Source organism: Rhinopithecus bieti, unplaced genomic scaffold (assembly GCF_001698545.2).
Source record: "Rhinopithecus bieti isolate Rb0 unplaced genomic scaffold, ASM169854v2 scaffold_10088, whole genome shotgun sequence".
NCBI lineage: Eukaryota > Metazoa > Chordata > Mammalia > Primates > Cercopithecidae > Rhinopithecus > Rhinopithecus bieti.
Window position 1 is genome coordinate 120,882 of NW_016806409.1, and position 15,276 is coordinate 136,157.

Here is a 15,276-nt window from a genome sequence, read left to right on the forward strand (position 1 = left end):
AAATAAATAAATAAATAAATAGATATAACCAAGAGCCCTGCTAATAGGCTATGTCCACAAACATAGGCCACAATGCAATAATTATCATATCAACCCCAGGAATTTACTGATACTTGGGTTTAACCCTCAAATCACCAGAAAGCCATAGGGTCATACTGAATTTTAGCTGTGAAACTGGTAGAATTCAAAATAAAAACAAATTCTTCCCTCAATGTGACATGATACCTAAAGGTACCCTGGGTAGGGCGTGGTGGCTCATGCCTGTAATCCCAGCACTTTGGGAGGCTGAGGTGGGCAGATCACCTGAGGTCAGGAGTTTGAGACCAGCCTGACCAACATGGAGAAACCCCACCTCTACTAAAAATACAAAAAAAAAAAATTAGCTGAGTGTGGTGGTGCATGCCTGTAATCCCAGCTACTCAGGAGGCTGAGGCAGCAGAATCACTTGAAATCGGGAGGCGGAGGTTCCCCAGTCTGGGCAAGAAGAGTAAAAAAACTCCGTCTAAAAAAAAAAAGTAAACTCTGGCTGGGCGCAGTAGCTTACTCCCATAATCCCACCACTTTGGGAGGCTGAGGTGGGAGGAACACTTGAGGCCAGGAGTTTGAGACCAGCATGAGCAATAGAGCGAGACCATGTCTCTACTCCCCTGAGACAAAAAAAAATTTTTTTTTAATTAGCTGGATGTGGTGGCACACACTTGTAGTCCCAGTTACTCAGGAGGGTAAAGAGAAGGACTGCTTGAGATTGGGAGGTTGAGGCTGCAGTGAACTATGATCACGTCACTGCACTCCAGCCTGAGCAACAGAGCAAGACTCTGTCTCAAAAAAAAAAAAAAAAAAAAGTGAATCTTGTGACTTTTCCACCTTCTCAGCTTTACCAGGCCCCTCTACTCCCAGATCTATCTCCAGATAATCATTTTAATTCAATGGCAGCAAACTAGTTTATTACTGGGAGCCAAGGATAAGTCCTTTGAATCTCTTCTTCCTGGTTCCATTTGATCACTTTCTACTTGTTAATAATGAATCAATGGATAATAAACGGATAAAAGAAGCTAAGAGATCAGTCCGTGGTTTGGTAAGGGAGGTGACTGCCCAAACTCTGTATTACCTGTGTATTTCTATTTTCCATGCTCTGTCTCTTTTCCTGCTGACCATCCCTTTCCTCTAACAGCTACTCTAGAAAAGTATTCTCCAACTCATGAAAGTAATAAAACTTAACATATCACTGGGCACGGTGGCTCACACCTGTAATCCCACACTTTGGGAGGCCTAGGCAGGCGGATAACCTGAGGTCAGGAATTTGAGACCAGCCTGACCAACATGGAGAAACCCGGTCTCTACTAAAAATACAAAATTAGCCAGGCGTGGTGGTGCATGCCTGTAATCCCAGCTACTCGAGTGGCTGAGGCAGGAGAAAATCACTTGAATCCGGGAGGTGGAGGTTACGGTGAGCCAAGATCACGTCACTGTATTCCAGCCTGGGCAACAAGAGCGAAACCCCATCTCAAAAAAAAAAAAAAAAAAAAGACTTTATCATCTAAACAAATGAATACATCCATTGGACTTGGCTATGTCAACAAGTCCCTTCCTAAGTGACTCAGTGGTGGAAAGCACAGACACTTCAGTTCTGCGACTACTCAACCTAACCTCCAGGACTCAGGCAAGTGTTCAATTAACTATGCCACTTGATAACGCCGCCTTGGAAATAAATGTTAATTCTGGTGTCACCAGAGGTCTCTTAAAAATATCTTTTAATGATATTACATATTAATGGTATCCAGTATAATTCTGATTTTCTCCAGTCTTTGGCTGGCAAGTTCCAATCTCTGAATGTCAGATGCAAAGCTAGGGAACACTGACAAAATATACCACTTCCTCGAACAATGTCATTTCATTCAACATCATTTTTTTTGTTTCTTTCTTTTTTTTTTTTTGAGATGGAGTCTTGCTGTCTCCCAGGCTGGAGTGCAGTGGCACAATATTGGCTCACTGCAAGCTCTGCCTCCCGGCTTTTACACCATTCTCCCGCCTCAGCCTCCCGAGTAGCTGGGACTACAGGCCATACGTACAACCTATGCCCAGATATTTTTTTTTTTTTGTATTTTTAGTAGAGATGGGGTTTCACCATGTTAGCCAGGATGGCCTCAATCTCCCAACCTCATGATCTGCGGTCTCAGCCTCCCAAAGTGCTGGGATTACAGGCGTGAGTCACTGTGCCTGGCCATTCAACATCATTTTCTTACAACATTGATGAGGGGAAAAAAAATGTTGTGGGGGCCGGGCGCAATGGCTCATGCCTGTAATCTCAGCATTTTGGGAGACAGAGGTGGGTGGATCACTTGAGGTCAGAGTTCGAAGACAGCCTGGCCAACATGGTGAAACCCCATTTCTACTAAAAATACAAAAAATTGGCTGGGTGCGTTGGCTCACGCCTGTAATTTCAGCACTTTGGGAGGCCAAGGTGGGCAGATCACGAGGGCAAGAATTTGAGACCAGCCTGGCCAATATGGTGAAAGCCCGTCTCTACTGAAAATACAAAAATTAGCCGGGCATGGTGGCATGCACCTGTGGTCCCAGCTACTCAGGAGGCTGAGGCAGAACTGCTTGAACCCAGGAGGTGGAGGTTGCAGTGAGCTGAGATTGCACCACTGCACTCCAGCCTTGGTGACAAAGGAAAACTCTGTCTCCAAAAACAGAAAAAAAAAAAAAAAAAAAAAAAAAAATCGCCCGGTGCAGTGGCTCACACCTGCAATCCTAGCATTTTGGGAGGCTGAGACGCGCGAATCACCTGAGATCGGGAGTTCAAGACCAGTCTGACCAACATGGAGAAACCCTGTCGTTACTAAAAATACAAAATTAGCCAGGTGTGGTGGTACATGCCTGTAATCCCAAGTACATCGGAGGCTGAGGCAGGAGAATCGCTTGAACCCGGGAGGCAGAGGTTGCGGTGAGCCGAAATCATGCCATTGTACTCCAGACTGGGCAGCAAGAGTGAAACTCTGTCTCAAAAAAATAAAAAAATAAGCCAGACGTGGTGGGGCGCACCTGTACTCCCAGCTACTCCGGAGGCTGAGACAGGAGAACTGCTTAAGCACAGGAGGCGGAGGTTGCAGTGAGCTGAGGTCGCCCCATGGTACTCCAGCCTGGGCAACACAGTGAGACTCTTTTTTTTTTTTTTGAGACGGAGTCTCACTCTGTCCCCAGGCTGGAGTGCAGTGGCACTATCTTGGCTCACTGCAATCTCCACCTCCCGGATTCAAGCAATTCTCCCTCAGCCTCCTGAGTGGCTGGGACTACAGGTGCATGCTGCCATGGCCAGCTAATTTTTTTTTTTTTTTGTATTTTAGTAGAGACAGGGTTTCCCCACGTTGCCCAGGCTGGTGTCAAACTCCTGAGCTCAGGCAATCCGCCCACCTTGGTCTCCCAAATTTCTTGGAATACAGGCACGAGCCACCACGCCCGGCTAGTAAGACTCTTTTTTTTTTCTGAGACGGAGTCTCGCTCTGTCGCCCAGGCTAGATTGCAGTGGCGCCAACTCGGCTCACTACAAGCTCCACCTCCCAAGTTCACACCATTCTCCTGCCTCAGCCTCCCAAGTAGCTTCGACTACAGGCGCCTGCCACCACACCCGGCTAATTTTTTGTATTTTTAGTAGAGACGGGGTTTCACCACGTTAGCCAGGATGGTCTCAATCTCCTGACCTCGTGATCCGCCCGCCTCAGCCTCCCAAAGTGTTGGGATTACAGGCGTGAGCCAACCGCATCCGGCCAAGACTCCATCTTAAAAAAAAAATTATAATGTGTTGGGCGCAGTGGCTCACACCTGTAATTCCAGCACTTTGGGAGGCCAAGGTGGGTGGATCACAAGGTCAGGAGTTAAAGACCACCCTGGTCAAGATGGTGAAACCCCGTCTCTACTAAAAATACAAAAATTAGCCAGGTGTGGTGGCAGATGCCTGGAATCCCAGCTACTCTGGAGGCTAAGGCAGAGAAATGCTTGAACCCGGGAGGAAGAGGTTGCAGTAAGCCGAGATAGTGCTACTGCACTGCAGCCTAGGAGACAGAGCGAAAACTCCGTCTCAAAAAAAAAAAAAATAATAATAATACATAAAGTCGAAGTTTCCAAGAACCTACCAACGACGTCAAGTGAGAGCCTAATGTAATGGTATAAATATTCTATGGGCCCTTTGTCACACTGCCCTCCTTCCCCTGCCTTATCTCATCCCATAATTCAATGAGCATTAGTTAGTTACAATAAAAAAACCTGGGAGACATTAACTAACTTCTGCCAAGTCTAATGACTTTAAAGACTGATCTACTTGGTTCATTCCTAAGTCGTTTCTACTAGACTACCCTACCCCTGACCACAGAATATAGATGTTTTTCTTTACTTAGAAATGTTACCTAGGGGCTGGGCCAGTGGCTCACACCTGTAATTTCAATACTTTGGGAAGCCAAGGAAGGAGGATTGCTTGAGCCCAGGAGTTAGAGACCATCCTGGGCCACATAGTAAGACCCCGTCTCTACAAAAAAAATAAACAAAAAACATTAGGCCGGGCGCGGTGGCTCATGCCTGTAAACCCAGCACTTTGGGAGGCCGAGGCAGGCAGATCACAAGGTCAGGAGTTCGAGATCAGCCTGGTCAACAAGGTGAAACTCCATCTCTACTAAAGATATAAAAAATTAGCCAGGCATGGTGGCACACACCTGTAATCCCAGCTACTTGGGAGGCTGAGACAGGAGAATTGCTTGAACCTAGGAGGAAGAGGTTGCAGTGAGCTGAGACCACGGCACCATTGCACTCCGGCCTGGGCAACAGGGTGAGACTCCATCTCGAAAAAGAAAAAAAATTAGCCAGGTGTGGTGGTGTGTGCCTGTAGTCCCAGCTACTTGGGAGGAGAGGTGGAAGGATCAATTGGGTGAGCCCTGGAGGTTGAGGCTGCAGTGAGCTGTGATTGTATCATTGCACTCCAGCCTGGGCACAGTGCGAGACTAGCTAAAAAGAAACAAAACAGCTATCCAGGTGTGGTGATGGGAGCTTGTAGTCCCAGCTACTCAGGAAGCTGAGGTGGGTGGATCACTTGAGCCTATGAGCCCAGGAGTTCAAAGATGCAGTGAGTTATGATCATGCTACTGCACTCTAGCCTGGTCACCAGAACAAGACTGTATCTCTAAAAAACAGAACACATACACACAGACACACACACACACACACACACGAAACATAACTTAGCATTATACATTATTTAGGGTACTTCATGTCGCCAAATTATGAGTTCCTTGGGCCAAGCACAAAGGGGACTTGGCCAGGTGCAGGGGCTCACGCCTGTAATCCTAACACTTTAGAAGGCCCAGGCAGGTGGATTATCTGAGGTCAGGAGTTCAAGGCCAGCCTGGTCAACATGGCAAAACCCAGTCTCTACTAAAAATACAAAAATTAACCAGGCGTGGTGGCAGCGGGCGCTTTTAATCCCAGCTACTCAGGAGGCTGAGGCAGGAGAAACCCATGAACCTCAAGGATCAGAGGTTGCAATGAGCCGAGATCACGCCACTTTACTCCAGCCTGGGCAATAGACTGAGACCCTGTCTCAAAAAAAAAGAATTCCCCCTACTGCAACCCCTACTGTCCTCTCCCAAGCTTCCTCTTACATGCTACTGCTGGAGACAGAAATAAGACTTTGGCCAGGCGCGGTGGCTCAAGCCTGTAATCCCAGCACTTTGGGAGGCCGAGACGGGTGGATCACGAGGTCAGGAGATCAAGACCATCCTGGCTAACACAGTGAAACCCGGTACAAAAAACTAGCCGGGCGAGGTGGCGGGCACCTGTAGTGCCAGCTGCTCAGGAGGCTGAGGCAGGAGAATGGCGTAAACCCGGGAGGCGAAGCTTGCAGTGAGCCAAAATCCCGCCACTGCACACCCCACAACAGAGCGAGACTCCATTTAAAAAAAAAAAAAAAAAAAAACAGAAATAAGACTTCTTAGCCTGAAATGAACTATCATTCGAAAGCAAAACAGGTCAATTTCCAAGAAGTTTCTAGTTTATACTTTTCCCAGTTGAGCTATTAAGTATTTCCTGTATAAGCCGTTCTCTTCCATTTCCTGATAGGTCAGAGTCAACAAATAACCGGTTCATATTAACAGGTTTAATTAAGCAGATCACTTACTATGTCAGCAAGATGAGCCAATATGTGATGATACCTTTGACTAAAGTTAGAATAGACAAGTAGTGCTTCTCCAGACTGCAAGCATCTGAAATTTCAACAGTTTTCTTCCAGACATCCCAGAGTATGTTAGTTCCCTTCCACATGCCTAAATGATCCTTCAGCTTAAGAAAAACTCAAGTCCATGCTCTTAAAAATGAGATGAACTTTTCATGGCATTCATGTAACATATTAATAGCTGCCCAAAATAGCTGTTTTCTTCAGCAATAGCCCAACAGGTTCTCTCTAATTCTAAGTCAGTCTCCAAAGAGGAATCGCAAAGCATCCTAAAAGGTTGGTTTCAAAGGAAAGCCAATATAGCTTACTCATAAACATCTCTGTAAACGGAAGAATGAATAAACGAAATCCAAAGATAACCCTCCAACCTAATTTTAGTTTTCAGTTTCTGACTCCTCTTCCCAGCAAACCTTTTTCAAGATTTGGCAAGCAGGCCATAGAGTAAGAAAAGTAAAGATTTCTGGTGCTCCCCAAGCTATTACCTCCTGTTGCTTTCCTCAAAGAGTGGGTAATCAGCTAGTCTACCACAATGCTAGTAAACAAGGAAAACTGACCAGCAGAAAGCAAAACCCTAAAGGCAAAGATAATCCAAACTAACCAAGAGCTATTTCTATCTGAGGTCAAATATAAGAAGAGAACTGCTTCTTAACAGCTCCTACTTAACAGTCCCACCCACACTACCCCACCCCCTCTAAATGGTGGCACTTGTTTGGTCACAAGAGCCAACTTTCTAACTTCAGAAAATCATCTCTCTTTCACATCTTTACTACTCACTAAAGATCTAGTGACAGACTTCTCATACCCTATAAACACCAAAAAATAACTCAGAGCCTATTTGGTTCTTCAATATACTAGGAATAAGGCTAGGTGCAGTGGCTCACACCTGTAATCCCAGCACTTTGGGAGGCTGAGGCGGCAGATCACCTGAGGTCGGGAGTTTGAGACCAGCTTGACCAACATGGAGAAACCCTGTCTCTACTAAAAATACAAAATTAGCTGGGTGTGGTTGTGCATGCCTGTAATCTCAGCTACTTGGGAGGCTGAGGCAGGAGAATCACTTGTACCAGGAGGCGGAGGTTGCCGTGAGCCCAGATTGCGCCATCGCACTCCAGCCTGGGCAACAGGAGCAAAACTCCATCTCAAAAAAAAACTAGGAATAAATTATTTCTCAAGTCTTTTAAAATTTCATGACCTTACAGAAGACACCCAAAGAGCTCCTATACTCTGGTAGAAGGTATATTACTAAGCCAAGGTTTCAAAAACCTATAGGCTTCAAAGAATGGGATATCCATATAAGGCAACACCCATATGAAACTCAATAGCCTTCCAAATCTGTCCCTGGCCATCACTAAAAAATGTGTGGCATTTCCCTGGAATCTGACAAGACAGGAGCTCCAGATCTGAGGTAACGACATTCACTAGCCTCAGTTACCCTCTATTATTTTAGTTGCCTCAGTGTTTCCTTGCTTTGCTGTACTGTACAGAACACACCACATTCCCAAGAGAGGCAAAGTAATACACATTATTCCAAGACTCCTCTAGAAGGAAAAACTTCCACCACACTAATCTGAGAGACTTAATGAAAGGTACCTGTTACTAAAATCAGAAGCATAACTTATTCATCCAACCAATTTTTTTTTTTTTTTTTTTTGAGACGGAGTCTCGGTCTCTCGCCCGGGCTGGAGTGCAGTGGCCGGATCTCGACTCACTGCAAGCTCCGCCTCCTGGGTTTTAGCCATTCTCCTGCCTCAGCCTCCCAAGTAGCTGGGACTACAGGCGCCGCCACCTCGCCCGGCTAGTTTTTTGTATTTTTTTTTAGTAGAGACGGGGTTTCACCGTGTTAGCCAGGATGGTCTCGATCTCCTGACCTCGTGATCCACCCGTCTCGGCCTCCCAAAGTGCTGGGATTACAGGCTTGAGCCACCGCGCTCGGCCATCCAACAAATATTTACTAAATACTCTGTGCAAGCCTCTGTATATTCAATAGTAAATAAAAGAGGTATTGGTCCCCATCCCTGCAGAATAAAGTTCAGTGAGACAGACACTAGACAAGCAAACAAATATGTAATTACAAAAAAAGCTATGAGTAGGGTAACCTAATCTATACCTGTTGTCCCAGTATAAAATAAAAGCATTCCCCTTTACTCTCAAAAATGTCTCAGGTTGGACTACAAATGATACGGTCACCTTAACTGTGAAGGACAAGGTACTATGAGAGAGAATAATGCAGGCAAGTTGCTTTAGCCTGGGTGATCAGAGAAGACTTCTTGGAAGACATGCCATTTAACTGAGTCCTGATGGGTGGTAAGGCTCCAGTCATTCTGGAAGGAAAAATGTTCCAAGGCCGGGCGCGGTGGCTCAAGCCTGTAATCCCAGCACTTTGGGAGGCCGAGACGGGCGGATCACGAGGTCAGGAGATCGAGACCATCCTGGCTAACACGTTGAAACCCCATCTCTACTAAAATACAAAAAATTAGCCACGCGAGGTGGCGGGCGCCTGTGGTCCCAGCTACTCGGGAGGCTGAGGCAGGAGAATGGCATGAACCTGGGAGGCGGAGCTTGCAGTGAGCTGAGATCCGGCCACTGCACTCCAGCCCAGGCGACAAAGCAAGACTCCGTTTCAAATAAAATAAAAAAAAAAAAAAAGAAAATGTTCCAAGTACACGGGACAGCACAGGTTATGACAGGGCTTGGGGCATTATTATTGATCAACATCAATTTTGACTAAATAAATGGAATTGTCAAAAAAGTGACTTAGAGCCAGGCATGGTGGCCCACACCTGTAATCCCAGCACTTTGGGAAGCCAAGGCAGGCAGATAGATCACTTGAGGTTAGAAGTTCAAGACCAGCCTGGTTAGCATGGTGAAACCCCGTCTCTACTAATAATACAAAAATTGAGCTAGAAGTGGTGGCTCACACCTATAACCTTACCACTTTGGGAGGCCGAGGCAAGTGGATTGCCTGAGCTCAGGAGTTCAAGACCAGCCTGAGCAACACAGTGAAACCTCATCTCTACTAAAATACAAAAAATTAGCCGGGTGTGGCAGTGTGCGCCTGTCTCCAAAAAAAAAAAAATTTGGCCAGGTGTGGTAGAGCACACCTGTAGTCCCAACTACTCCAGAGGCTGAGGCATGAGAATCACTTAACCCGGGAGGCAGAGATTACAGTGAGCTGAGATCGCGTCACTGCACTCCAGCCTGGGCGACAGAGAGAGACTCTGTCTCAAAAAAAAAAGGCTGGGCGCAATGGCTCAAAAAAAAAAAAAAAAAAAAGACTTGGGCACATGCATGTAATCGCAGTTGCTCAGAAGGCTGAGGCAGGAGGGTCACTTGAGCCCAGGTGTTCAAGTTCAACCAAAGCAAGACCCTGTCTCACACATACACACACAAAAGTGACTTGGGGGTTCCCAGAGATCAACTTGTATGTGCAAGATTAAAATATGCTAGGCATGTAATTGTTAGAACTCAAAATTCAAACATAAAGACAAAAAAGAACCTTTAAGACAGTGGCTTTCAAACTTTTATAAGTCATGAAACCCTCCAAGAATCTGAAAAACACTTCAGATCTTCACGCAGAAAATGCATATATTCACGTATGCACACATCCACATATACACAATTTGAAGACGTTCATAGGCAATGCCACCACCCAAACCCCAGCACCACCAGAAGTTCATAATGAACTCCAAGATTTAAAAAGTCCTGTTTCATAAAGGCAGAAGCAAGCTCTCAACTTATTTGGGAGTTAAGCTATTTCTTAAGATTTACTGACAGCATCCAGAAATAAAGAGAAAACTAAATGTATATATTTTAAAAGATATCACAACAAACAATTTTAAGTCCCTTAAAACAATGAAAAATAGACAACAACGTATCACCAAGACTCAATGAGACTCATTTTTCCCATCATTTTAGAAAGCTAAATCTGCCCTTTAATCCTTACCTTACTAACATTGAGTGAAGCTAGGGGAGGAGGGGTTTCTGTTCGGTCATTAATTATTTCCACTTCTGAAACATACTGTAAGTTTATGAGCAAGATGTCTGCATGGTTGGGCTTTCCACTGGAAGAGGGACATTCTGGTGAGAAAAAAAAAGTTAAGGAAAAATAGGACAAGCAGAGGCACTGACACATCCCAAAAGGGGCACAGAAAACACAATTCACACAACGCTTGTAAAAGGCAGGCCAGGAGCCATGAAGGCCTTGTAAGAATCATAGTTCTCCTCAGGAAATCTCTGCCTGTCACCTTCCTCCCGCCCAAATCCTTGGAAGCTTCCAAAGGAGTTCTGTCACCTTCTCTCTACTGGCTTTATGGGGAGGCATAACACAGATTTAATGCGTTTGTCTTAAACCTACGAGTCAGACAAAAGAACTAGACCTTTCTGTTCTTCGTATAATACTCTCTGTATCTGCACAATGTTCTTTTTACTCTTTCAGATGTGAGCTTTCCCATTTTGCAAAGGAGAAAACTACACACTGGAAAGGAAATTCACCCAAGGTGACCCAGCCAGTTAATCCATTCATTCATTCATTCACCTCTCATTCTCCAAACATTTAAGAGCCTACTGTATGTCAATTAAAAATTGAGTAATTCAGCCAGGCGCAATGGCTCACGCCTGTAATCCCAGCACTTTGGGAGGCTGAGGCAGGCGAATCACATGAGGTCAGGAGTTCGAGACCAGCCTGGCCAACATGGCGAAACCCCGTCACTACCAAAAAAAAGTTAGCCGGGTGTGGTGGCACATGCCTGTAATCCCAGCTACTCTGGAGCCTGAGGTAGGAGAATCACTTGAACACAGGAGGCGGAGGTTGCAGTGAGCTGAGATCGTGCCACTGCACTCCAGCCTAGGTGACAGAGAGAGACTCCGTCAAAAAAAAAAAAAAAGTATTTCCTAGTTCCAAGACCCTTCCAACTAAACCACTAATGTAAAAGGTCTTATTTCTTCCAGGTGTAACCTCTTATTTTTTGAAAAAGCAACTATTGTTAGCACAGTGGCTCACGCCTGTAATCCCAGCACTTTGGGAGGCCAAGGCGGGCAGATCACAAGGCCAGGAGATCGAGACCATCCAGGCTAACACAGTGAAACCCTGTCTCTACTAAAAATACAAAAAATTAGCTGGGCATCGTGGCGGGTGCCTGTAGTCCCAGCTACTCAGGAGGCTGGGGCAGGAGAATGGCGTGAACCTGGGAGGTGGAGTTTGCAGCGAGCCGAGATCGCACCACTCACCCCTGCACCACTCCAGCCTGGACAACAGAGCGAGACTCCATCTCAAAAAAAAAAGCAACTACTCTTACTGTAATTAGTTTCAAAGGACATCTTCCTAAACTAGAAATCTACAAGCAGTGGTTAAATGAATTAAAATACTTGCCACTCAAAGGCAGTAGACTCAGTAGGAAACTTCATTTTGAAAGATGCCATGGCCGGGCACGGTGGCTCACGTCTGTAATCCCAGCAATTTGGGAGGTCAAGGCAGGCAGATCACCTGAGGTCAGCAGTTTGAGACCAGCCTGACTAACATGGAGAAACCCCGTCTCTACTAAAAAAAAAATACAAAATCAGCCGGGTGTGGTGACGCATGCCTGTAATCCCAGCTACTAGGGAGGCTGAAGCAGGAGAATCGCTTGAACCTGGGAGGCAGAAGTTGCAGTGAGCCCAAATCAAACCATTGCACTCCAGCCTGGGCAACAGGAGTGAAACTCCGTCTCAAAAAAAAAAAAAAAAAAAAAAAAAAAAAGCCGGGCGGTGTCTCAGGCCTGTAATTCCAGCACTTTGGGAGGCCGAGGCGGGCAGATCACGAGGTCAGGAGTTCGAGACCATCCTGGCCAACATGGTGATACTCCATCTCTGTTAAAAAAAAAAAAGATACAAAAATTAGCTGGGCGTGGTGGCGCGTGCCTGTAATCCCAGCCACTCCGGAGGCTGAGGCAGGAGAATCGCTTGAACCAGGGAGTCGGAGGCTGCAGTGAGCCAAGATCGCGTCACCGCACTCCAGCCTAGGGACAGAGCGAGACTCCATCTTAAAAAAAAAAAGATACCATAAAAAATTACTCCTTCAAGATTCCAATAAACCCACCTGTAGCTCCCATGAAAGGGGAAGCTGTGGCACATTTATCCCAACAAGGAAGCGTTTCGTTTCCAAGACTGAGTTTCCTGGAGTAATTCAGAAGTCATTCCCACCCCAAAGAAGCAGACCACTTTTTCCAATCAATTTAACATTGCTGCTTTCAAAAGGGAGGCTGCTACTACTACGTAAAAGGACTCCATGTGCTGGACTGATCAAGGCAGCATGAGAACTTCACTCTTTCACCTGTAACTCACACATCCCCAACCCACGTAAGCCCCGGCAAGCCCTCTCTGGAACAGGTTTCCAATGCAAACATCCCCCAAACAGCGATTTCCAAATGACCGAGAAGCCTAAAAGTCAGCAAGCCCCCCCACCACCACACAAACACACGCATCAGCGAAACAAGCCACTATCCCCAGTTCAGATACAAACTCTGCCCTGCACTTACTCTCCCCCAAAACAGGCAAGGACCAATTTGGTCACCATCCCACCGCCCTTCCTTGGACGAAATCCCATCAGTGCACATGCCCTCCTGAATTCCATACCTTTGCCCTACCAGCAGTTCCTTACCCTAAACACCCCTCCCCATAATATTTCACCGGCCCCTCCTTTCCATCCGGGCTCCAATCCACCAGCCCCCTCCCAACACCACTCCCTCTCCTAATCACTGTGTCCCCTCTCATAACGTTCCTCCCGAAAAGCCATCCCCGTGTCAAGCCCTCCTCCACCCACTGATCCTCGGTAAAGCCCCAGCTCCCGCAAGGGGAGACAGGATCCCCAAAGCTGACCGAAGGGCCCGCGGGAGGGGGAGGGGAACTCAGGGCCATGCGCATGCGCCCCGGGCGCCGCGGTAGCCGGTCGCCCCTAGGCCCGGAGAGAGCCCCAGCCGCCGCCGTCGTCCCCCACCCCCCGACCACTGCACCTACACGCCGGCCCGGACTCGGGCTTCACGCAGGGAAGGATACTTAAAGCCAGCATTTTGGATTGGTAGTCAAAGGCTACCACCTCGCCCTGCAGCCGCTGCTCCTGGCACGTCCGGCACGACACCTGGCTCCCAACGCTGAAGTACTCGCCCGGAGGAGCCGCCATCTTGGGAGTGCAGCCGCGGCCGGCGGCGGCGGCGGCAGCAGCGGGCGAAAGCCGGGCCCCTAGTGAGCGCCGCGACGCGCCGCGACGCACGGAGCGTGCTTGCGTCACACGCCGGGGCGTGGTCTGACTCTGGGTGGATAGGGAGCCTAGGTGGACTAGGAAAGAAGAGGAAATAAAGGGGAATCTGAAAAATATTTGTATAGCTGCGTCCGCTCGGTTAAATGCTTGTAGAGTCCATTTTAGAAGTTAAGGATAAATGACCTACGTGGAATGAAAGGGAGAAAGAGGAGAGAGCTGCAGTCTCCATTATATACACACCTTCCACACAAGAGTTTAATGAATGAATTTTATAAAATATATTAACCCCATTTTGCATATAAGGAATCAGAGCCTCAGAGGACTTAACGATACTTGGACAAGATGATTATAACGGCCGGGAGCGGTGGCTCACGCCTGTAATACCAGCACTTTGGGAGGTCGAGGCAGGTGGATCACCTGAGGTCAGGAGTTCGAGATCAGCCTGGCCAAGATGGTGAAACCCTGTCTCTACTAAAAACACAAAAATTAGCCGGGTATGGTGGCGCGTGCCTATAATCCCAGCTACTAGGAAGACTGAGGCTGGAGGATCGCTTGAACGTGGGAGGCAGAGGTTGCACTGGGCCAAGATCATGCCACTGCACTCCAGCCTGTGCAATAGAGCAAGACTCCGTCTCAAAAAAAAAAAAAAAAAGATGATTGTAACTAGAGAGTGATAGTGGAAAGAACATTGGCTGTGGAGTGAGATAAGCCGGAACCAGAATCCCAGGTCAACCTCTTACTAAATCACCTGATCTTGAGTAAGCAAATTACCTGATCCTGTTTCTTCAAAGGCATTTGTATTGTCACTTCTTGAGCATCTAACAGCCCTTTGAGGTAGGTATCAATGTCCTCCTTTTACAGAAACTAAGTTTTAGACTAAACTTGTCCATGGTTCCACAACTAGCAAAAACAGTCTACCTATTTACAAAGACAGTGCTATTTACTGCTATACTGTGTTAGATAATAATACCTACCTCATAGTTGGGAGGTTTAAATGCGATAACGTGTATATGTGCATGGCATGTACTAGGTCTTTAATAAATGGTAGTTCCCCCTTAGTCACCCATTACTCTTAGAAGTCAAGACACTTCCCCTTCTTCCTTTTTGCCCTCTCCCCCAGAAAGCCAGGCAAAAGGCAGGAATGAGGAGCAGCGGATAGTGACAAAGAGGAGCTTGGAGGAGGGGTTTTGCACCTCTGCCCTTTAATGTCCACCTGATATACAAAACAGTCGTTTTCTTAATCATATGTAAAGGACTATGTGCATGTATTTTCAAGCCCTACCAATTGCTGTCGCTAATCCACCCACTCCTCACTATAGAAATTTTGGGTCCTTGCTTCATGTATGAGAAACAGGTTGCCGGGCGCGGTGGCTCAAGCCTGTAATCCCAGCACTTTGGGAGGCCGAGACGGGCGGATCACGAGGTCAGGAGATCGAGACCATCCTGGCTAATACGGTGAAACCCCGTCTCTACTAAAAAATACAAAAAACCAGCCGGGCGACGAGGCGGGCGCCTGTAGTCCCAGCTACTCGGGAGGCTGAGACAGGAGAATGGCGTCAACCCGGGAGGCGGAGCTTGCAGTGAGCTGAGAGCCGGCCACTGCACTCCAGCCTGGGCGGCAGAGCAAGACTCCGTCTCAAAAAAAAAAAAAAAAAAAGAAAAACAGGTTGACCTTTCTGTAGTCCAGAGGGAGGCAAAGGACCAGTCCTGGCACAGCTTAACCTGAACAAAGTTCAAAAGTACTTCCTTGCCCTCCAAGAAACATAAACTTCCTGGTGTTGGAGGTATTGATACAATCATTGTAATAGGAATAAAAATTCTGCTCCTT

At 46.9% G+C, this 15,276-nt stretch overlaps 1 protein-coding gene across 1 annotated transcript in view; it reads right to left on the bottom strand.

Moving 5' to 3' along the window:
• Positions 1 to 13,511, bottom strand: part of LSM12 (LSM12 homolog) — a 36,439-nt gene extending 22,928 nt beyond the window's left edge. The window contains exons 1-2 of the mRNA XM_017876014.1: positions 13,247 to 13,511; positions 10,161 to 10,294 (exon numbers count right to left, since the gene is read on the bottom strand). Coding sequence (XP_017731503.1) covers positions 10,161 to 10,294; positions 13,247 to 13,370 — 258 coding nt within the window. The 5' untranslated portion in view covers positions 13,371 to 13,511. The remainder of the gene's footprint in view (positions 1 to 10,160; positions 10,295 to 13,246) is intronic.
• Positions 13,512 to 15,276: the final 1,765 nt, after the last annotated feature.